The 24,514-nt window shown below is 35.0% G+C and overlaps 1 protein-coding gene and 1 long non-coding RNA gene across 3 annotated transcripts; one reads left to right on the top strand and one right to left on the bottom strand.

The window, feature by feature from the left end:
- LOC18791392 (disease resistance protein RLM3) lies at positions 1,701-3,328 on the bottom strand. 2 transcript variants are annotated; one of them, XR_002269638.1, is made up of 3 exons: positions 2,981-3,326; positions 2,372-2,892; positions 1,701-2,274 (listed from the first exon to the last, which is right to left on the bottom strand). XR_002269638.1 is itself a non-coding variant. In XM_007225814.2 (2 exons), the coding sequence occupies exons 1-2, from the start codon at positions 2,976-2,978 to the stop codon at positions 2,228-2,230; spliced, it is 654 nt and encodes a 217-aa protein (XP_007225876.2). In that variant the 5' UTR covers positions 2,979-3,328; the 3' UTR covers positions 1,701-2,227. The 2 variants fall into 2 exon arrangements, 1 of the variants encoding a protein (XP_007225876.2); XM_007225814.2 differs by having other exon boundaries at positions 2,372-3,328.
- Positions 4,213-5,735, top strand: LOC109946598. The gene is made up of 2 exons (XR_002269724.1): positions 4,213-4,551; positions 5,540-5,735. It is a non-coding gene; the product is annotated as an uncharacterized LOC109946598 (long non-coding RNA).

Below are 24,514 nucleotides of genomic sequence, written 5' to 3'. Positions count from 1 at the left end.
ATAATTGTAGCCAAAGAGGAAATTCTAAATAACCCAAAAAATAAAAATTGTACAAGTGGGCTTGGAGCTGATGACCTAACATATTGGATGTATGTTAATATTATGGCTAAAATGTGGTTTTGCCTTGAATTATACCATAATTGTCGATTTGTTTCTCTAACTTTTTGTTTTGATAAATTAAGGACTTAAACTATATACAAATAGTTGATTGGGAATTCGCCGTCACTTTTTTAGATGTCCATTCACATTTCTGTCACGTGAGGTGCACATGATCAATTTTTATTATTCTAAAAAGGTTACAAAATGATAAAAGCATACAAAACTTTAAAAAAAATCAATTTTTTTTTTCTCTCTCTCTCTCTCTCTATATATAGAGGATACGATTCCCACCAACAAAAATTCAATTACTTAAAACCCCTCGAATTGTAAGGTTGATTTCAAATAAAACCTATATATTGACTCCTTCTATCAATCAATCGGTTAAATGCTTAAGCGATGAATGCGGCTTTCATTTTCAAATTAATGTTAACTAGTTAGTAAGTTAATATGTTGTTAATCATTTATTTTGGCATACTTTACAATTAATGACAAATTGGCACATGAGCACTACTACTAAGATAATACTAAACTTACCATATTTTTTTTACCGTATTTATACATGAAAAAAATTTGGTAATTATATTATATTATCATGATACAATTGAAAGGGATGTGAGAAACGTATCCAAATTCTTATTGGGTTCTCCGTTGTCAACTTTGTTGTCTGGATGCCAAACTATGGGCCCATGGATATTGACCCACGCTTTTTGTGGTCCCTCCCGTTTATACTGAATTGGTGTATGCTTTTCAGATTTCTTCCTATCCATTAAAGAAATCTGTAAAAGCTTTCTAGAGCACCATCCTTTGTTTCCCATGTTCTTTATCCATCATGTATTTGACAAAGACATCCCAATAATCATTACATAAGTGAATGGTTGCACATGGACTGGTTTTGTTATTTTGACAGCTTTACAGCTCACCGCGAAGTTCATTGGGCATCAGAACTGAAAAATCAGAACACTGAATCGGACCAAATGACAAAAATTAGTTAATTAAAAAAGTCAATAAATTGGCATCAAATAGGACCGAATCAGTTCCAGTCGATTTTGATTTTGATTTTGATTTCACACTGCACCAAACTGGATCAGATCAAACCGGATCAGTTGTGTATAATTTTTTATTTTTTTATACAGAATTATTTAAATTCAATGCTACGTTTTTAATCTTATAACTAATATTTTTCCAAGTTCAACTTCAAAACATCTCTTTTTGTTAGGCTCAATATCTCTCTTAGTATGAAATCAGATTATTTGTTAATTTTCAAGTCCAAAAATTAGTAGGAATTTTTATTTTAAAAAAAATAAAATAAAAAATAAAAAATCTAATTCAAAACTGGAAAAAACTAAAAATAGGACCAAAACTAGTGAGAATCGAACTGGCCGATTTCAAAAAAAATACTAAAATCAGACCGATTAAATAGCACCAATTTCGATTCTAATTTGAGATGAGAATCGGATCGAACCAGACCATGCCCACCCCTAGTTCATATCTTGTAGGATGGCTACAACTCTTGTTTAATTTGTTTTACACCTGTATGAATTTACTAGCAGAATTTTGTTTATGATTTTTATTTTTGCACATGAGTTTGTATTCCCCTAGAATTGAGTGTGAAGCCCTTAATTAAGCTTACATTCATTTCATCCACAAGAAGGAAATACACCTTTGGTGAAGAAACAATTTCATCAATCATGGGGACCTTATTGCCTGTCTATGATAGTCATCAATCATCATGGATCACTGATCGCTGCACATAATCGATAGATAGTAGAACTACACGAAGGAATCTGACAAAGGAAACCAACTCAAAACTAAAGGATAACATTCAATCTTGATAATCAAATTACGTAAGAAATGGTGCATATACATAAAGAGGCCTACAGACTACAGATCACCTGAGTTCACTTTTCGTTTTCACCGCCGGAGGCCGTGTCGGTTTCTCCACTACATGAGTCGACTTGTTTTTCTTTCTTGTGGCCTTTATAGACGTTTTTGTTGCCAAACTCGAAAACTCCTACCCTACCTGAATTGCTCCCCTCAATTGTATTCCCAGAAATGTTGAAGGCATCGCCTCTTTGGGCCTCACCTCTCTCAGTATTATTCTTGGGTTCGGTAGACATATTCAATTTTGTCAAAACATCTTGAACAACTTCCTCAATAAAATCGGCCTCTGTCCTCCTGGCAAATATCGTTATGAAAGACAAACAATAGTATGAGTAAGTATGAATCAAATGATAACAAGTAGAAATTGATACAAGCTAGAGATTTAGTATACCCTGTTTTTCTTGAATCATAAAACCCAGAATATTGGCTGCTTCCTTCAAAGCAGCCCTCCAGTTGGCCACCACATGCCTACTGCCCTTCAATCGTTTCTTAAGTTCACGACCTTCAAGTGCATAAGTTCCCTTTTGTTTTCGTACATGTGACGGATCTATGCGATAAAAAATGGGTATAACAATCTGTCCATGGTTTTTCTTGCATCCAAGTATATGCACAAGTTCTTTCAAACACCAAGTGGAAGAAGCATAGTCTTTTGAGAAAATGACTAGTGCAATTTTCGATCTCTCGATTGCTTCTAGAAGGGCAGGTTCAATGTCGTCTCCTTTCTCAAGTCTGTCATCCATGTAGGTATCAATGTTCTTCCGAAGTAAAGCCTTGTGAAGATGGCTGGTAAAAGAATCGCGTGTTTCATCACCTCTGAAGCTGATAAACACATCATACTTTTCTTGAAGAGGGGGGATATCAGTATCAACAGCAGCAACAGAAGAAGTGGAAGAAGAAGAAGATGTTAATGATCTGAAGTACATGCAGAACAGAGTCATGATGAGTATGATGATTATGATAATTATGATGAAAACTTGAAAGAACTCAATGGAGTCCATACCTCTGAATGCACCAGAGCTATAATTAAAGCAAATCTGATATTTGAGATGAAAACTTGGAGAAGAAAGATAATCTGATATTGTAGATGATGGATGTGTTTAATTAAGTTGCACCAGAGGGTCCAATTAAGCAGTTTAGAAAGAAAGAGAATAGAAAGCAGTAAACAAGGTTTAAAGCCTTTCCAGAAGGAATAACGCGGAAGGCGTTGGTAATGAAACCAAAGAAAATAATAATTAGCCAAAGCACTTTCTGCGGACAAAAATTCAAGCATTCATACACTGAAGAAAGGAGAAAAATGGGAGTGGCAGCGCAATGGATCCCCCTTATACACGCTTTCCGTGCAAACTTCTGCTTTTGAAAATAAAAAACCACAAACGAAAGGGCCCTATGGGACCTGCCCCATAGAAGAACTTCTCTCTCTCTCTCAACCAAGGTCGAGTCCACCAAAAATTGTGACACATTGACGTGACTTGACCATGTGCGCAAAGCTACAAAACCATCCAGGAAAAAGACAAGTGAAATAACTAGCCAAGCATTATCCGGGGACAAAAATTCAAGCATTCATACACTGAATAAAGGGCAGGTGGGAATGGCAGCATTAGGGGTGGGCATCTATTTAGGCTATCTCTAATTCAAATAGGGCTAAATTTAAATTTCTCTTTTTAAAAACACAACTATTAATGTATTGTTCGGACTCAAATTGTTTTTTCCTCTAACCATGCATACTCATAATTTGAGTCCATAATTTTATTAAATTGTTTAAAAATGATTAACCTCTATTTTTTTTTGGTTCATTTTTCTTCACATTATTTTTATTTAAATATTCATGATTTAATTTTTTGAACATTTTAACCTAAAAAAATCCAAAATCCAAAATCCAAAACATAATATAATTTCACTTAAAAATCAAAACATATTAAGATAAACCATAATTACAATTAAGATAAATGATAATCACAAAATTATTTTGGGTTGAATTTGATTTAGAGTAATTATAAAAATTAATTTTGCCGTTGGATTTAAATTTCAGCCATTGGATGTGAATTTTTCCCATTGAGATTGCTTAAAAATATGCTGGCCATTGATTATATGTAGAATGAAAAAAAAACAACCAAAAAAAAAATCAAAAAATTGACACAGCAACTTAATGCAGCCATTGGATTGAAACAAATAATTGTTCTGGGCTTGACAAGTGGCGCAAACAGCATGGGTAAGTTGGCAACAGGTGGTCTATGTAGCGAGTTTGTCTGTGGTGCGCCGGGTGTACCTGTACAGCCCATCACGTGGCCTTTTTTTAAAAACAATGAAAACTGGTTCTTTTGGTTAACCAGTTAAACTAAGGAAAATAAAAACTCCCGCTCGTTCAAAACCTAGGCTGCACACAGATCGATTTCGTCTATCTCCTCCTCCATAGCTTTGCACAGCCACAGCTCTATTTCGGTGAATTCATAGCTGCACAGCTTCCTACAGCCTGAAGAAGCTCCCCCCACTTCGTCTTCTCCATCTGAGGAGCAGATTTCAGCCAAAACCCAGAAACCCACTTCGTCTTCTCCAGCTGCTTCCTCCATCTCGGTAAGTTCGTGTGTTGATTTTCGTTATGTGTAATTGATGGTTCTATTTAATTTATTCTTCTAGTGATTTTGAATTGTTGTTTCAGTTTTTTCATTGAACAATTCCAGAAATTAATGATTCAAATTTTGTATTTCTTTTCCCACTCTGCATTTCTGCTGGGTTGTTATAGTGCCTCTTGATCTGATTGTATATATAAATACCCATGAGGCCTCTGATTGTGTATGATTTAATTGTGGTGGGTTTGTGATTCTGAAAGTGGCGTGAGGTGAAGTGGGTATCTGACATTGATGGCTGTAATGTTCATGCAATTGCATATCTCTGTATGCAATTACTAATAGCGTGTATGCAAATCCAATTCATTGAATGCAATTAGAGTATATAGTTTTTTTTTTCCAAAGTATGCACGTATCTCACATTCATAGTTGTAATGTTCGTGGAATTGCATAGCTCAATATGCAATTGCATAGCTCAATATGCAATTGCATATCTCTATATGCAATTACTAATAGCCTGTATGCAAATCCAAGTCATTGAATGCAATGACAGTATATAGTTTTTGTTTCAAATTATGCAACTCAGGTGATTTCGTGGTAGGTAGGTAGGTTTGACTGTGCTTTAGAATAATTTGTTATGGGGATTAAAGTGTTCCGAAAGTGTAATGTGAGGATTGGTTAAGATTTGTATTGGGATTTGAAATGAGTAAGAATCCCGACCCAATAGAGAAATGCATGGGTGGGTTGTGTGCATTATCTGTGCAATGTAATAATCGAGGGCTGATGCACTTGCAAGTAGTATCGAGCAATTGCATATCAGTATATGCAATTACTAAGCTACTGTATGCAAATCCAGGTCCCCGTATGTTTTTAATTAAGCAATGTGATGTTGTGGTGTTTACGGGGTTTAGGGGGTATTAGGCTTTGGATTAGTATTCAAATTCTCGGCGCTAGAGACAATTGCATGATAGTGTTTTGTACTTGATTTGTGCAAGTTATGGAAGCTCAAAAAAGGGGATCAACAAAAGGAAAGCGCAAAGTCGACAGTAATGTGCAACAATCAAGAGTTGGCCAGGATGCATTTTTTAATTTCATGTAAGTTACACGTACATCTAAAAATCGAAAATGTAGTTGCTTAATATTATGATGGTTTTTTGATTAAAAATAAATGATTTACAAAAAAAAAAAAAAGACATAAAATGGGGAAAGTGGCAAATGCAAAGTTGGACAATAAGGTGAGAGATGGCAATGGATTGGGTTAGTTTATTAATTATTTTATTAAAAAGGCTCTTTTAATGAGATTTTTTTTTCCAAGTACAAGAAGAGATTGCTAATAAATGGAGGAAATTAAACCTTAAAGAGAAGGCTACATATGGTTCAGCCTTGGAAGGTTCGAGTGGGCCAAGGATTAAAATATCAACCATGTAAATAATATAGGGCCTCCAATTTACGGATATTTCGGGGGATATATTATTATCGTCTTAGGTATCGGAAAAAAGAAGAAGACAGATATAGGTATTGAAACACATAATTTTGGTATAAAACTTTCATAAATGTTATGTACATTATCAATGAATGTATTGAACAAATAAAACTCAAAATTTACTAATAATAAGATATACATATGATGAAATATAAGTGGTATGTAATGTGTGTTAATGAAAAGTTTGAAAATAAAATGTTGATTAGAATGAATAAACCATGCATAAATCCATAGTTTGTTTTAACATTGAATTACAATTTAGATAAGTGTCCATCTACATAAATGAAGAGCTCCAATGAGGTTCAAACAATGAGGAACAACCATCTAGATTCATACAATAGTCATACCAAGTTACGTAACCCGAGCAGTTTGTAAGCCATGTTTGAACATGGTGCACATAGGTCTCTCTTGAGCTCTCTACTGTCTTCCCATATATGAGATAGTTAAGATTAACCCAACTAGTAGAAAAGGGCGGCCCTGAAATAGTGCAAGTGGCGCCAATGCACAGGGCCCCTGATTTTTGAGGACCCCCTAAAATTATTTATTTTACATAATTTATATTATTATTATAACAACTGTATATATACTCCAACGTGCAACAAATTGACACAAAAATTTATTTAGTGGAGTTGGTTTCTAGTGCATATCCCTTGGTACAAGGCTTACATGAAAAATTTTAAGAACCACATTTTAAATAGTTTTAAAAAAGAAGCACCTGAAAAATATCAGGGGAAAGATCCAATTAAATTAACAATACTATATATCACACCCATACGCTTTTTCTTTAAAATAATAATAATAATTTCTTCAACTCAAAACAAAACAAAACAACATAAAAAATAAAAAAATCATGTCTTCTTCTTTCTCATGAACTCTTATTTTTTTTCTTACCGAACACACCAACATTTAACTTTATCAAATGAACACAACGTACTCAACAAACGCAATCTTTGCGTTCGCGTGAAAAAATAGTGTGTTTGTTTAAAAAAGAAATTTAGTAGGGTCCATTTTTCCGGGGAACGGGCAACTTTACCCAACGAACGCACTCCTTGCGTTTGCATGAATAAATATCCCGTTTGTTTGAAAAAGTAAGTTCATTTGGCCCATTTTTCCGAGGAACGGGCAACTTTACTCAATGAATGCAACCCCAACGTTCGCGTGAACAAATCGCCCGTTTGTTTGAAAAAGTAAGTTAGTTGGGCCCATTTTTTCAAGAAACGGGCAACTTTACTCCACGAACGCAACCCATCGCGTTCACGTGAACAAAAAGCCTGTTTGTTTGAAAAAGTAAGTTAGTTGGGCCAATTTTTCCGAAGAACGAGCAACTTTACTCAACGAACGCAATCCCTGCGTTTACATGAACAAATAGCCCGTTTGTTTGAAAAAGTAAGTTAGTTTGGCCATTTTTTCAGGGAACGGGGAACTTTACTCAACGAACACAACCCCTGCATTCGTGTGAACAAATAGCCTGTTTTCTTGAAAAAGTAAGTTAGTTGGGCCCATTTTTCGGAAGAACGGACAGCTTTACTCAACGAACGCAACTCATTGCGTTCGCGTGAACAAATAGCCCGTTTGTTTTAAAAAGTAAGTTATTTGGGCCCATTTTTTCGGGGAACGAGAAACTTTACTTAACGAACGCAAGCCTTGCGTTTATGTGAACAAATAGCCCGTTTGTTTGAAAAAGTAAGTTAGTTTGGCCCATTTTTCTGGGGAACGGGTAACTTTACTCAATGAACGCAACCCCTGCATTCGTATGAACAAATAGCCTGTTTGTTTGAAAAAGTAAGTTAGTTGGGCCCATTTTTCAAGGGAACAGACAACTTTACTCAACGAACACAACCGCTGCGTTCGCATGAACAAATAGCCCGTTTGTTTAAAAAAGTAAGTTAGTTTGGCCTATTTTTTCGGGGAACGGGTAACTTTACTCAACGAACGCAACCGATGCGTTTACGTGAACAAATAGCCCGTTTGTTTGAAAAAGTAAGTTAGTTTGGCCCATTTTTTAGAAGAACGAGCAACTTTACTCAAAGAACGCAACTCATGCGTTTACGTGAACAAATAGCCCGTTTGTTTGAAAAAGTAAGTTGGTTGGATATATTTTTTCGGCGAACAGAAAACTTTCCTCAACGAACGCACCTGTTGCGTTGGTGTGAAAAAATACCCCGTTTGTTTGAAAACGTAAGGTGGTTGGGGCATGTTTTCGGCGAACGGGTAACTTTTTTTAAGGAACGCACGTATTGCGTTCGTTTGAACAAATACCCTGTTGGTTTAAAAAATTAGCTATGTTGGCCTTCTTTTTCGGCAGAACGTCGAGTATTTTTGAACGAAAGCAAATCCTTACGTTCGTTTGAACAAACTCCCCATTTGTTTGAAAAAGTAAGTTGGTTTGGCCAATTTTACGGGGAACAGATAACTTTACTAAACGAACGCAACCCTTGCGTTCACTAGAACAAACACCCCGTTTGTTTGATAAAATATTTTAGTTAGTCCAATTTCTCGGGGAACGACTAGCTTTACTCACCGAGCGCTCCCCTTGCGTCTTCGAAGTAAAATACCTTTTTTGTTGAGTAAATCAAGGAGTTCGTTGGGTAATTTGGTCAACGAACAACATTATTTACCCGACGAACGAGTCGCTTAGCGTTCTTTAGGTAGGTTTGTTGGGCATAAATTACTGAATATAACTTTCATGATTTACTACTAATTTAACCCAATGAAGTATTGAGAATAAAATTGAACTTTGTTGATTATCTCCAATTATTCCTATATTGTTAATTAAAAAAAAATTCAATAAAATCAAACATATGATTGTTGGTACAAATATAAATTTAAAAGCTTTCAACAAAAATTATTACTTAATGGTCGATTGATTGAGTCACATTGAATTGACGAAAAAGAAAATTGGACCTTTTCGATTATGATCAATGCCCAATTGATAATATATGACCACGAAGTGAAGTGGAAATATGAGAAGTCTTCTTATATCCAATCTCATTGCTTAGCCCACATACGAATCATATTCCAAGGATTGTTGTGCTATTATGATTGTAGACTAAATAACATAGATGCAAACAATGATTTTGCCCATAAATGATGGTGAAATATCCAAAAAAGAACGCAATATCACATGTTTGGCTTTAAGGCATATATTTAATATCCTTTCATATTATTTAATGTTACATAATTCAATTATGTTTAACGTATGAAATGATCAATGTGCCCTCATATTTAATGACAGATTGGACGAAATGTTAGGGAATTAAACGGCAGGGGAGACATTGGTGATAAAGAAAATTCATATCCGTAATATTATGAAAAAAAAGGTCATGCGATAAATTGAAAATTGGATACAAGTTCAAGGACTAAATCAACAATTTAACCATGTTAATGGTTTTTGTGGGCATATATCGCATATTTGATAGCACGTGTGCAATTCTCAATTTATAGTATCCATATGCATATGCCTGTATGCAATCTCGTAGCATCTATGTGCAATCTCATTTTACAATATGCAATTGCATATATATATACGCAATTTCGTAACGTCTATTTGCAATTATTAGTTTACAATATGCAATTGCCTTCCGCCCTTTTTTTGGTTTTTAACTTCTTTCGTTTTTACTAGAAGGCTCATTGGCTCACACTCTTATAACGTATGCAAAGATCACCAAATTTCCTCTTTTTGGCTAGAGGGCCTCTTTTGTGTGTGTGTTCATTTGCATGACAATACGGATAATCTACTACTACCTAAAAGCTATAGAAAATTATATGTGATATCATCTATTTTCTCTAACCAAGACTACATGTCACATAAATAAGAAATAAGATCTCAAAAAAGAAACATAAACAAAGAAAACACTTCACCTAAAATATTTTGTAATACGTTTAGCTCAATTTATAACTTGTAGAGTACACAAATGTTAGCCCCTAAATATTAGGCTCTCAGAAGAAGGTGAGAATCTCACCAAGTATGCATGAAAAGTCCAAGTGAGCATACCCCTTTCTGCAAATGAGAGGGAGGTAGAGAGAGATTATTCAAACACTGTGATGGTATCTCAAAACACATATTTCAGTGTAACAAAAATGCACTTGTCTTAACTGCTCTTTTCCTGACTCCTTAGCCAGAGCAACCAATATATAGCAATTACGGCAATCACAACAACCAATATCAATCATGAACATCACATTTAAACCATACACTTACAGATTTAGCAATACAATCTTTGAAATGGTAATGGCAACCCAAGACACTTCACCTAAAAAAAAATTATATATATATATATCATGTCTTCTTCTTTCTCGTGAACTCTTATTTTTTCTTACCGAACATACCAACATTTAAATTTATCAAATGAACGCAACATACTCAACGAACGAAACCTCAATTGTTACTAGATTGTTAATGGGTAAATAACTCAATGACATAGCATTCAAGTCAAACGTTTCTTTAAACATCACACTGTCGCTAATTGCATACAGGGGGTCAAAAATTGCATAAACTGTATGCAATTGCACAAAAACTATATGCAATTGCACATAAGAAATAATATATCCAAAACCAAAACCAGTTATGAGGTTTCTTAGTTAAAGAACTCATCTTTCTCTTTTGATGCCAACCTCAGTTCTCCACTAACAAGCCCGAAAACTCCAATTGGATTCATCATGACCAGAGTTCTTGAGTAATAAAACAAATCTCAAATTGAAAAAAAAAAAAAAAGAGTAGGAATTCAAGAATCCAAGACTTTAAAGAAAATCAACAACCTGATTGTTCAAAATTTCATACCTTATTTTGAAGCACAAATCCATAACCTCATACATGGAAGAAAACAAATCCTCCATCAAACGAAAATTACATGGGTTTGATGGAGAAAGGATCACAGTGGGTCTGATGCTGTGATGAAATTAAGAGAAAATATTAAAATATTAAAATATTAAAAATTATTAAAAGAGGGAAAAAAAAATCACCAAGATTCAGTCCAAGGCGTTGAATTTTTTCTCCCATCAAAGGCTCTGCAACACAGACATCCTCACTCCAGATTCAATACTAAGTCGTTGAATTTCTACCCAAAAAAAGGCCTTTCACACCACCCCCGTCGAACTCGACTGAATCACCCCACTCTGTCTCCTCTCCGATGGTTCTTGCATCGCAGTGTCGGCAGAGAGGAGATGCATCAGATTCCAACTTGGGGACAAAGATGAGGATTGGATTTGAGAGAGAGAGAAAGAGAGATATATTGCAAAGATGAAGAAGCTCCCAGTGCACGCGATGTCCGATGACTGTTGCATCTCAGCGTCGGCAGAAGTGAGACGCCCAGATTCTGATTTGGGGACATAGATGAGGATTGGATTTCCAAGAGAGAGAGATCGATCGCAGAGATAAGCAGGTCCAATGCACGCCAGGGCTTCCGCACGTTGAAGCTTTTCACTTGTTTTCTCAGTCACGTGTATGTCACGTGATATTTAATAACAAAGGGCTCAACAAGTCTTCAGGTCATTCAATCTCAGCCCTTTATTTTTAAGATGCAATACTGACCCTTGGATAACTGGCTGTACCGATACAGCTGAGGCACCACAGAATTTTCCCTATGTAGCTGGGGTCTTCACGTGGCTCCTTGGTTTCATGTGAGTTGGGCCCTACAGCAATTCCGCTTGGACTGGAAAGCTGGGCCAAATACCGCCCAAGATTTCAGTTTACCTAAAATTCTCCTCCTCCCTATACATGCGTTGGAGATGAAATGGGGCCAAATTTTGAGATTTTTTTGGGTTTAGCCCCAGAGTTGGAGAAGGCCTTAGGGGTGGTGAAAATTCACCCAATATGGGCACCTTTTGAAACACAAACAACCGGGTTGGAGAAGTTTGGCAGCTGGGCTCTAGGAGTTACGGCCGGGTTCAAGAAGAACAGCCGGGTTAGAGAAGTTTGGTGGTCAGGCGTGAAGAATAATGACCAGGTTCGAGAAGAGTTGCCGGGCTGGAGAAGTTTGTTGGTTGGGCATGAAGAATAGTGGCCGGGTTTGAGAAGTTGCGCTCGAAATTGAGATGGCGACCCGAGGTTGCTAGAGCTGGAATGGCCATAACCCAAGACTGGAGCAGCCTTGGATGTTAAAACTGAGCGGGCCAGGACATTGGAGTTTGGCCGCAGGGACGTTAGAGCTTGGTGGCCGAGATGTTGGAGCTTCAGGGCCGAGTTGTTGGAGCTCTGAGGGATTGTAACAATACGGCCGGATTGGGGGGTTATTAGTTGAGTCCTTATTATTTATATATATATAAGTGCAGTCCTGATCTCTTGGACCACAGGAGTCCAAGAGATTGTGGTCACTCACCGTTGGATATTAATCTAATGGTTCAAAAAAGTTTCTTAAAAGGAGTTCAAGATTGAGTGAACCGTTGAATTTACATCCAACGGTGAGTGACCACAAATCTCTTGGACTCATGTGGTCCAAGAGATCGGGACTGTATATAAGTGAATGTATTTGAAGATGCCGCTGAGTTTGATGGGGCCAAATTGAAGGTTTTTTAGGCAATTGGAACTCAAGAACTCAAAGGTCACAAGGATCAGCCCCATGTTATTCCAAGAAGCTTGGAGGCCCAAGCCTAAGCTACGGATTCGAGCCCAAGATTTCCGAAAGAATATATGCATGCAAAATAGGCCTCACAAGGAAAGCAATCAAGGAGATTTATGATAGTTCAGAATATTCCAAAACAAGAGAGCATCAAGCAATCATAATATCTCCACCAATGAAGTCCCACGGATTTAGAGGGCCTCGAAAGGAAATTTTTTTTAAAAGAATTGACATTTGACCATTCAATGGCCAACCATGGGCCAACGGGCGCCCTATATAAACATCACCAAACGAAGATAGAAGAACATATCATCAGACACACAAACCTATTCTTCGCCTTGCACTTTTCTTTCCCCAGGCTTAGGATTTTAGTACCTATTGTAGCAAGTTCTTCATTTTCCTAATGTAAGTTTAAATTATTGTTCAATTTAAATTATCTTGTCTTTTAAATTCAAGTCTATTTTCATTGCTTTACTTTTCATTGTTATCGCATTTTCAACAAGTTTAATTTAGTTTATCATTCTTATTGCTTTTATTTCGTTCTTGCTTTATTTTATGTTTATTTATCGCTTTGATCTATCTTTTCGCACTTTAATTTTTGTCTTTACGTTTAAACGCACATTTAATTTAATTACACTATTTTCACTTAGAAACATAAAAATTACAAAAAAAATTCATACGAAGCCTAACCATCCTCAAGCACGAGGAAGTGAAAGAACCTTGGCCAAGAGGAGGTTCCTTGCTTGGCCGACCAATCACTTGATCAGAAGTCAGAAGCGCAACATATCCAACCTTTTCCATTCAAGTAATTCGATGGCTTGGTGGTGGCACTCCTACGCAACTCAAAGAATAAAGACCAAAAGTTCCATCGGCAGCCTTGGCCAACAAAACAGAAATAACATGTCATCTAAATTATCCGCGGACTGACAGTTTGGTTTGGTTTGGTTAAATAATTTTTTTTAAATTGTAATTATTCCGATCCGATTCATATTGAAATGTTTGTTTCGGTTAACGGGTAACAATATCCCTAACCCGACGGAAACCAGTATCGATCCGATATTTATACTTATTTTATTATTTAAATACAAAAAAGAAACCAAAGGTAAACACAATCAGCATTTTGTATCATTAATGTATCAATATTGTATCACTGCTTTATCATCATTGTATCGCTTCTTTATCATTGGGTACTGTAGCACTTTTAGGTTAGAGAGGAATTTATGAACTTCCTATGTTTTTCAAATCCGACCTTTTTCTCGTTGTTGATCTGTAATTTCCAACCGTTAATCTAAATTTTATGTTCTTTATAAGGTTGGATTTAGCATGAAAAAGCTAAAGAACCAAAGCGGACCAAATGTCAAAATCAGTTACATAAATGTACATAATTCAGTAAGATAAATACTCAAAGGTTTAAACAACAAACACAAGTGGCTCCCAATACATCTTGAGTACATATTGAATGGTATAGTGACTAAGTTATTTGATTTCGTACTCGGATGAATTAGAGTATTGAATTTTTATATTTTACAAGTATAATTTGGCATATTTGTTCAAGAACTTATGTTATGTGAAAGTATTATAAATTGTATTTTTATTAGTATGTTTTTATTACAGTACTACCAGCGTACTATTGTTTTTATTACAGTATTACCAGCGTACTGAATCAATCTAAACCAAATGTTAAGTTAACCGATTCGAAGTCTTTGGTTTGGTTAAAGGAAGAGTCCTTTACCATAGGAAAAGCATAACTGAACCTATGAATATGATTATCGAGCACCCATCAATCAACCAAAGAGAAAAACTAAAATTAAATTGAACAAATCCATAAATAAGAATTTAACATTAAAGCTCCATTAAAATCAAAACCACAATCCCTGCACTTTTCAGCTATTATCAATTACATTTAAAGATAACCCAGAAATTCCATGATACACTACGAATTTCCTCTTTCTCAGCCATCACCACTCACCCAAACTCATCCCACATTACCTCCTTAACCTTCATACATCCTTCTAGACATTGGGAAGGTATTGGAGAAGTATTAGACGTGGAGAAGCTCTTGGAGATGTATTGGACACCACAAGAACTTCTGAAAAAGATTTTTCTACTTTTATTGCATACATAATGTTTTCTCATTTCTGTTTAAGTTTCTTTCCCATTATGAGTAGCTAAATCCATAACTAGGGCTTTGATGTAACCTAACATGAATATTCTGGGTTTATAAATTTCATGTTTCAAGTTTGATTCATGATTCATGTTCTTATTCATTATGTCTACCTACCTGTATGCTAATTGGAATACCTAGCTACCATTCAGATATGTGTATTTTGGTTAAAACTAAAGTAGACACCATATATGCTTTTGTTTCAATGGAACTATGAATAGGAGGAGTATGTATGGACATTCAACAACATGGATTAAATACATACTTGGTTGTTTAAAACATTCTTCTATGCTTAATGAATTTCTAATGCTTGATTTAGGTTCGACAACAAGGACTAAATTAGGGAGTTATAAATACAAGGTTAAGACCAGACACCATGGCTTAATCATACTTTAGCTAGAATCAATATTTGAATTTGAATTAGACTTGTCACTTGAATATCCTTATAACCTAGAATTAGATTGTTATGATGAATCGAATACCCTAGTCTCCAAATCTGTTTTCCAACCTTCAAAAACCACCCTTTGGTTACAATGGCGGACCCAGGATTTTTTACAGGGGTTGGCTAATTTTGTTTTTTTTTTGGGACACCTATATGATTCGGACTACAGTCGGGTCCTCCACCAAAACACCCACAAGCTCAAGATGATCAAACCACCTATTCAACATAAGCTCATAACATCTTCACAACATAAAACCACCATCAATGTGTAAACAGAGAAACGCATGAAAAAAGAAGAAGAAAGAAATAGAGACTTAATAAAACAAAAGAGAAAGCCAAAAGGAAAAAAAGAGAAAGAAAAAAAAAAGGAGAGAAAGGAGAAGAACAAGAAAAGAGAGAGAAGAAAGAAAAAGAAAAGAGAAAAGTAAGAAGAAAACGGGTGAAAGGAAGTTTTGTATGCATGTGTATCAATCGTATGTATGAAGGAAGTTGAGGTTCTATCCCAAAATTAATTAGCAATTAAAGGAGTAGTCCAATACCTTATAAGTCATTGTTATGTTTCTCAACTTTCCAATGCTGGACATCTTTCACTTTCACATTCTCACCCTTACACGTGTAGTGAATTTTTAAACCTAACATATGAACGCAAACAAAAAAAAATTATCAATCACATCAGAGTCAAGGACACCTTTTTCTTTTTGGATAACTAGCTGACATTGGTTGTACCACTGAATTCGCCTAATCAATAGGCAAGATTCCACCCACCAGTGTCTTTTTCTGTGTGTATACAGTATATGTATCCTGCGGGAATAACTTAGCTGCTCTTTTCGACCTAATTTTTCTTCTGATATGATGCATCACATGATGACTGAATAAGAACTAAACCTAATTTCTCCTTCTGTCTTTGGGAAGAATTACATGTTCATATTCTTTTTATATGGAGGCAATTTCCTTCATTGCCCTTTAACTATAGTAACCAGGTACATCACATACTAACACTGTTACAATTATACATAAGCAAAAAGAGGTCTGCAAGCCCGAGTTCATTACTGTATGAGCTACAATTACAGTTTCAGTAGAATCTAGTGTTCAATTGGCTACATACCTTCACTACTACAAAAAACACTTTACGCGACGAAATAAGTTTGTTGCGCAAAGCACAATTTCGTTGCGCAAAACTTGCGTGACGAAAATTTCGTTGCGCAAAACTTGTGAAGAAAGAGTTTGCGCGACAAACCTTAACGTCGTGCAAGTCTACCTTAAGCGACGAAAAATATTGGTCGCACAAAGGCTATAAAAAAAAAAAAAAAAAATTAATTTCTCGCATCCCATTTTTGGTACCCGTCCAAATTTTTAAAGTTTTGCGCAATGAAATATTTTGTCGCACAAGGTTTTCGACTTTTTGTTTTAGTATTTCTTTAATATTAATTTAATTATATTAATTTTTTCAAATTTTGACTTTTAAAATTTAATTTAATTGTATGATATGATTTTTTTAAATTACTTTAATTTAAATTGACATATTCAAAATAAAATTATATATGAAAAATAGTGATCAAATTATCCAATAAATAAATATATATATATATAATATTCAAAATTTACACATAAATTAACAAAGTACAATAATAAAATCCTAATACAAGCCTATTGTGGGGGGTAGTGGCAGATGATATGTTTCGATAATGTCCTAATCCTCAACTTTAGCCGTCAAAGTCTCGACGATTCCCTACAAAAAAAAAATATGGTCAAATAACAAAAAAGAAAAAAAAATTTGGCATAATCTCCCATAAAATTGTTATACCACAAATCCAACCCAAACTTCAATCCTCACCCTATACTCAACCCAAACCCCTCACAAACTCAAAACTAACTCCAAAAACACATATTCATGAAAAAAAATTTAAAATTTGGAGAGAATATACCTTTTGGCAAGATTGAGAGTGAGTGAGAATGATAGGGAGAAGTGAGTGAGAATGATAGGGAGAAGTGAATGTGAGATAATTAGAGAAGATAGTGAGAGAGAGATGAGAGAGTGAGTGAGAGTGAGGGATAGTGAAAAGAGAGATGAGAGAGTGAATGAGAGTGAGAGGTCGTGAAGAGAGAGATGAGAGATTAAGTGAGAGGAGTGAGTGTGAGAGAAAGGGTGGGATTTGGGGAGAGGGAAAGAGAGAGGAGAGGTAAGAGTAGAGAAAGACATTAAGAAAATGGTGGAGGAGTTATTTTGGTTTTAAAAACCGTATCACTTTTGCGCGATGAAAAATATATATTGGTCGCGCAAAGTCTAAGAAAATTTTTAAAAAAAATTTCCCCCGTCCCATTTTTGGTACCCACCCAAATTTTTAAAGTTTTGCGCGATGAAAAATATTCGAGTATTGGTCGCGTTCCTGAGTCCCATTTTTGGTACCCACCCAAATTTTTAAAGTTTTGCGTGACGAAAAATCTTCGAATATTGGTCACGCTAAGTTTTGCATGACAAAAAATTGGTCGCACAAAGTGTAAAAAAAAAATTTAGCAAAAATTCCCCGTCCCATTTTTGGTACCCGCCCAAATTTTTTGAGTTTTGCGCGACGAACTGTTGTTGCGCAAACTTTTGAGAGACGAAAAATTGGTTCGTAGCGCAATATTTATAAAAATAATTGTTATGAATAATAAATAATAAATAATATTTTATTTTACGACTTAAAATATAAATAAGGTTAAAGCTACTTAATAAATATGTATACTATTCAATTTCTTAAGTGTTATATGTGCAAAATAAATAAATTTAAAGTTACTTAATATATATATACACACACACACCATTCAACGATCCAACCATCAAACTTGTTTGTATATGCTTCAAGATTGTATACCCCAAAAATCGCAAAAAACAAACATTCAGATATCTAGTAACGGAACAAAACTTGTCAATGGTTATAAATGAAAAATCACGATTTAACGGTTATTTTAATTCCGATTTTGATGATTTTTTACAGCCACACTCCTTGACCCTATATGAACACAATGACTAAATTCGTTCTTCAATTTAAAATATTTACACTAGTAGATACCACCAAATCTTATGTCAACGAAAGTACAAATAAACTCTTAATTGTTAGTGAATATATTATTTTGATGGCATATGCATTCTACGAAACTAGTTTCAACGATCCAACCGTCAAACTTGTTTTTTTATACTTCGAGATCGTACACCCCAAAAATCGCAAAAAACAAACATTCAGAGATCTAGTAACGGGACAAAACTTTTCGATGGTTATAAATGAAAAATCACAATTTAAAGGTTATTTTAACTCCGATTTTGATAATTTTTTATAACTATACTCCTTGACCGTATATGAATACAATGACTAAATTTGATCTTCAATTTAAAATATTTACGCTAGTGGATACCACAAAATCTTATGTTATATTTAATGAAAGTATAAATAAACTCTTAATTATTAGTGAATATATTATTAGATACCACCAAATCTTATGTCAACGAAAGTACAAATAAACTCTTAATTGTTAGTGAATATATTATTTTGATGGCATATGCATTCTACAAAACTAGTTTCAACAATCCAACCGTCAAACTTGTTTGTTTATACTTCAAGATCATATACGCCAAAAATCGAAAAAAATAAACATTTGGAGATCAAGTAACGGGACAAAACTTTTAGACGGTTATAAATGAAAAATCACGATTTAACGGTTACTTTATGTAATAACCCGGTCCTTAAATGATATTTAATTATTAATTTATTAGAGGGAAAAACAATTTTGCCCCTAGAATAGTTTATTAGAGAAAAGTTGACTTTTTGACGGGGAAAGAAATTGGGAATTTCGCTTACATCGTTGCATAGAGCGCGACGAAACGAGTTCGTGGACACGTAGTAGACTCAAATCGGAGTTGTAACAAAGAAATGACGATCAAAAGAAGTTCAGTGACATAATCATAATTTTTGCGAAGTCAGATGTTTTTTAAATCCTGAAACCTCTCTCTCTCCTCTCACTCTCTCTCTCTCTCTCCCCTCTATTCAGGCCAGCCACGACCTCCGTGGCTTCGGACAAAGATTCCGGCCATATCCGGCTGCCTACGGCCACGATTTTGGACCCATTCTTTTCGTCTCTGTCTCTCCTCTACAGATCTATACCAATTTTCAGCCTCAAGTCTAAGGAAATTCAAGCCAAAATTCAGGCCAAAGTGAGCCCAAAAACGGGCTATTTCGAAACAGTAAAGTTCGGGGAATTTTTCGGCGAATTCCAGCCTCCACAGCTCAGGTAATTACACCCAAAATACTCTCACATCTTCCCTTGGTGTTATCCCTTGAAAACTCAACGTGAATCCATTCCAATTTCTTTGATTTTGAAACTAAAATTTTCTAGGTTTTTAAGAGACAAAAAGCTTCATTCGAGGGCTTTAACAGTAGAATTGATCGTCGAGCTAAGGTATAAAGTTACTTCTCTTGATGTGCTTAATCCGTAGGTATGATTATGGGCCCACGGTTTGGAGTTTTCCGATTGCCGAAAAATTACTCAATGCACCCGCCGGCGGTCGTGGCACGTGACGGCGCGTCGCTGGGCTGTCAATATTGGGTTTTTGTCCTAAAATGTTCCCCACGTTGTCCCGAGAATGACGGTAAGCTCGGATTCCAATTTGGATACTGTTTGAGCCTCGACCGGATTTTGCATATTGTGCAATATCCAGGTTCAATAGGTTCGGACTGTTCGATTGAACCCAAATTCACATATGTTGTACCTCGCATTTCTAGGATCGTGTATGATTCGACGGATCATGAATCGGAGTCCTGGATACTCCGAAATCGTGAACCCTATGGTTAGGTTTATAGGAACCGTCCGATTGTGAGCAATCCGACCGTCAGATCGAGACTATACTTTCGGGACATGTGTCCTAGGCTTGTTGGAACCTCTAGGAACTTCCATATCATAATTATAAGGTCGTGGGCCCACGGGGTCCCAGGTTGACGTTTTGGGACTTTAGTGCTTCTTGAGTCCCTAAGCACTTCTCAACTATCTCAAATGTAAGGAAAGCTTTTGTGGGCTTAGGAAATGTTTCTAAAGTTAGTGCATGCACTTCTAGGAGCCGGGGGTCAGGGTATACTTATACCAAGCAATTTTGTTAATTAAATATTCTTGACGTTTTAATCAGGCACATAGGCACGGACCGACCCGCAGGAGGGACCTTCAAAAGGTCCAGCTAGCTCGGACCAGGAGTGAGTGGACCTTTGCTTTTTACATGATTTTATATAATTTATATTCATAATTTGATCTGTAGAAGTATACAATAGATCGAGGGCTTTCTAGCATGTATTGCTAAGGTTAAGTATTTTATTTATTTGCTGCCAAGATGAGAGTACCTAAGTTTAGTAAAGGTAAGAACTTTAGAAATCGGTTAGGATGGCGGCAGAGTTTTAAGATGAGAGGAGATAATGTTATTTATTTGTAAGTGCAGTGTTTTAGTTAAGTCAGCATGCTTGACTTTTGCCCCACGAGACTTAGGATATTCGAACTGTAAGAGCGAGAGATGCAGCTCAGGTGGGCTTAGTGCCCCTTGAGTCTTGCGAGAAGGGTGGATCAGGCTAACTTGATTCTTGCGAGGGTGTGCCACCATAGTGACACAAGGAATAGATAGTAATTAAGGGTTTTGGCGAGAATAAATAAGTATACCTATGTGGTAGGTTGAGCTTGTTGAGCTTCACTTCAATATCTTTCAGCAGGAATATTGTTTGGTTGCATGAGTTCAATATGAGTATATATGAGGATATTGATTCAGTTTTTATAACTGTTTTTACATTAGGGTTAGTATGTTCTTATACTATTTTCTAAAACTTTATTTTTGGTCCACTCACATTTTCAATGTTTTGTGCCCCTAGGCAGTAGGCGTGCATAGTGATCCACCACAGGGCCGTTTTCCATTTTCCGTGCTTCCCCCTTCCTGATGTAGGACTCTTCTGAATTGAGTTGACTCTTTTTGTAAATTCCTAGTGGTTGCTTTGATAACTTGCCCTAAAACTTAGATTTAACTGTTGGAATGTAAATATATACGCATGCTGGAAGTTGGATTGTATATATATGTTTGTTTGACAGGTATAAATTTTGAGAATTGATCAAATTACAGGGGATATTCTACCGAATTTTCGATGGGAGTCAAGCATAGTATTTTACCAAACCTTGAAGGGAAGGGCAATTAGGTCATTTTACGCACAAGGTTCGCCCCGGATTCCAAAGCAGAATTTGGGTCGGGTCCTCACTTTAACTCCGATTTTGATGATTTTTTACAGCTACACTCCTTGACCCTAGATGAATACAATGACTGAATTTGATCTTTAATTTAAAATATTTACACTAGTGGATATCACAAAATCTTATATTTTATTTAACGAAAATAAAAATAAACTCTTAATTGTTAGTGAATATATTGTTTTGATGGCATACGCATTCTACGAAACTAGTTTCAACGATTCAACCGTCAAACTTGTTTGTTTATACTTTGAGATCATATACGCCAAAAATTGGAAGAAATAAATATTCATAAATCAAGTAATAGGAAAAAAAATTTCGACGGTTATAAATGAAAAATCACGATTTAACGGTTATTTTAACTCTGATTTTGATGATTCTTTTACAGCTACACTCCTTGACCCTATATGAATACAATGACTGAATTTGATCTTCAATTTAAAATATTTACACTAGTGGATACCACAAAATCTTATGTTATATTTAACGAAAGCATAAATAAACTCTTAATTGTTAGTGAATATATTGTTTTGATGGCATATGCATTCAACAAAACTAGTTTCAACGATCCAACCGTCAAACTTGTTTGTTCATACTTTGAGATCATATACGCTAAAAATTGAAAAAAATAAACATTCAGAGATTTAGTAATAGAACAAAACTTTTGACGGTTATAAATGAAAAATCACGATTTAACGGTTATTTTAACTCCAATTTTGATGATTTTTTTTACAGCTACACTCCCTGACCCTATATGAATACAATAAACTAATTCGATCATCAATTTAAAATATATATTTTGTAACAAAAACCCAATCCGAACTACAATAATATATTTTTCTAACAAAAATCCGATCCGAACTAAAATAATAAATTTAAAGCTACTTAATAAATATATATTCCATTTAATTTCTTTAAGTGTTATGCATACAAAATAAAAAATAAAAAATAAATGGTTTTTGCGACGAAATGTTTGGATTACGTCGTGCAAAGATTGTAAATAATAATTTTTTTAATTTTATTTATTTTTGTAAAGACTTTGCGCGACGAAACACACTTCGTCGCTAAAGACTTTGTGCAACGAAGTTTATTGTTTCGTCGCGCATAGTCACTTTGAGTGACGATGTATTGTCGTCGTGCAAAAATTTATCGCTCAAAATTTGGTCGCGCAAGACTTTGAGTGACGAAATATTGTCGTCGCGCAAAGTTTGGTTGCTCAAGACTTTGAGTGACGAAGTATTGTTGTCGCACATTAGTATGTTCAGTGTCATGATATCATTGGATATCATTGGATAACATTAGTTGGGAATTTCCAAATGCCTTTGGCTTTTGATTATCCAGTGTCATGATATCATTGGATATTTACTGTTATGTCTAGAGTGCATTAGTAGTAGCAGTAGATGTTACATTAGTATGTTCAAATCTCTTGGGCTGGGGAGCAGCATGATTTTTGGAACTCGTTATTTCTGGGGACTTGGGGCTGCTGCTGCTGTTTTGATGGTCGATGGTTACTTTAGAATTAGACGTATAGAAAAGTTGATATAGATTCAAATTTTCATTGAGGAGTTGGGTTTAATTTTTGGATTTGATGACTTTGATTTAAGTCCTTTGACTTTTGTGCCACATAGGATTACATTTTTTAAAAATTATTTTCTGACATTTTTTAAAAATTATTTTCTGATGTAATATTTTTATTTATTTATTTTTAAAATTATTTTTGTTCCAATATTGCCCCTTATAACTTGAATCGGGTAATAGTCATTTATGTCATAATAATTAGCTATTTACAACATTTGGCATTGAATAGAAAAGGAAAATACAGCAAATATATACCAAAAGTCACGTTTTTACCTGCAATCATGCTTCTTCGAACTCTAAATATTTTGACAAAGGAAAAAATGCATTTGTTTACGGTGTCCTATTGCATAAGTATATATGTTTTTTTTTTCCTTCATACTTTTGACATCGTGCAATTTATGTTCTAATTTTTATAGGTAACATAAAATTTTATTTGTCTATTTTTATATCTGACTTATAGGTAGTCTTCTAATTTATGTTCCTAATTTATAGGTAGTCTTGTAATTTATGTTCCTAGCTTATAAGTAACACGATTTATCAAGGATATAATTAAAAATTAAAATTCTGAAATGCAATTACAAGGAAATAATGCATTAAATTTATATTTTCAATGTGTTTTTTCACATCAAAGGTTAAAATCAACACACCAAAAAAAAAAGGTAATAAATGTCAAAGGATCTACATCTAAAATCAAAAACACGTTAACAAAACCCAATAACAACCAATCGTTTTGGATCTAAATCTCAAAAACTAGTTACTTGGGATGACTAGTTGTACCTCCCTTCAGGACAAGGTGGCCTGTAGACATTTTTTTCCACCTTACTTGGGGGTCAATGTAGTCTTCGCAACTCAACACTACTACAAAAAAGCAAAAAGACGACGATAAATCACCGTCGTGTATTCGGTTTTTCAATGGTCGTGTAATCCACCGTCATCTTTTCCCTCATAAACCACGACGCTAAATCACCGTCGTTGTTACAATATACAACGTCATCAACAAATAAAAAACGACGTCTTTGTACTGCAAAAAGATCTAAAAAAGCAGTCGAGGATGAGAATAGACGACCAACTCTCTAAAAAAATCGTCGTTAAAAAGGAAAAATATGACACATATTAACAGAACAAGGCCGCAATATAGACATACAACGACGAAAATTAAAATAAGACGCCGTTAAATATCATTTTCACGACAATAAACAATATGACGTCTTTAAATACATTAGAAGACGACGTTATTGATACCTACTACGTCGCCTATATAAAAAGAGCCGTCGTAAAATAAATTTTCCACTTCGATTTTTCTATAAAAGATGCCGTGGAAATAGTTGTCAGTGTCATTATTTACGACGTATGTATTTATAGAGTAGACGTTGAACAATGAAACAACGTTGGTTACAAATATATGAGAGTCGTATTACAAAATTTATACGTCCTATTTTCAGAAACAAACAACGACGATAAATATTAGACGTTGTTAAATAAAACAACATCGAAAACAAA

This window comes from Prunus persica, chromosome G1, assembly GCF_000346465.2.
Source record: "Prunus persica cultivar Lovell chromosome G1, Prunus_persica_NCBIv2, whole genome shotgun sequence".
Classification (NCBI taxonomy): Eukaryota; Viridiplantae; Streptophyta; class Magnoliopsida; order Rosales; family Rosaceae; genus Prunus; species Prunus persica.
The sequence above is the reverse complement of the archived record's forward strand: the minus strand, read 5'-3'. Positions and strand labels throughout refer to the sequence as shown.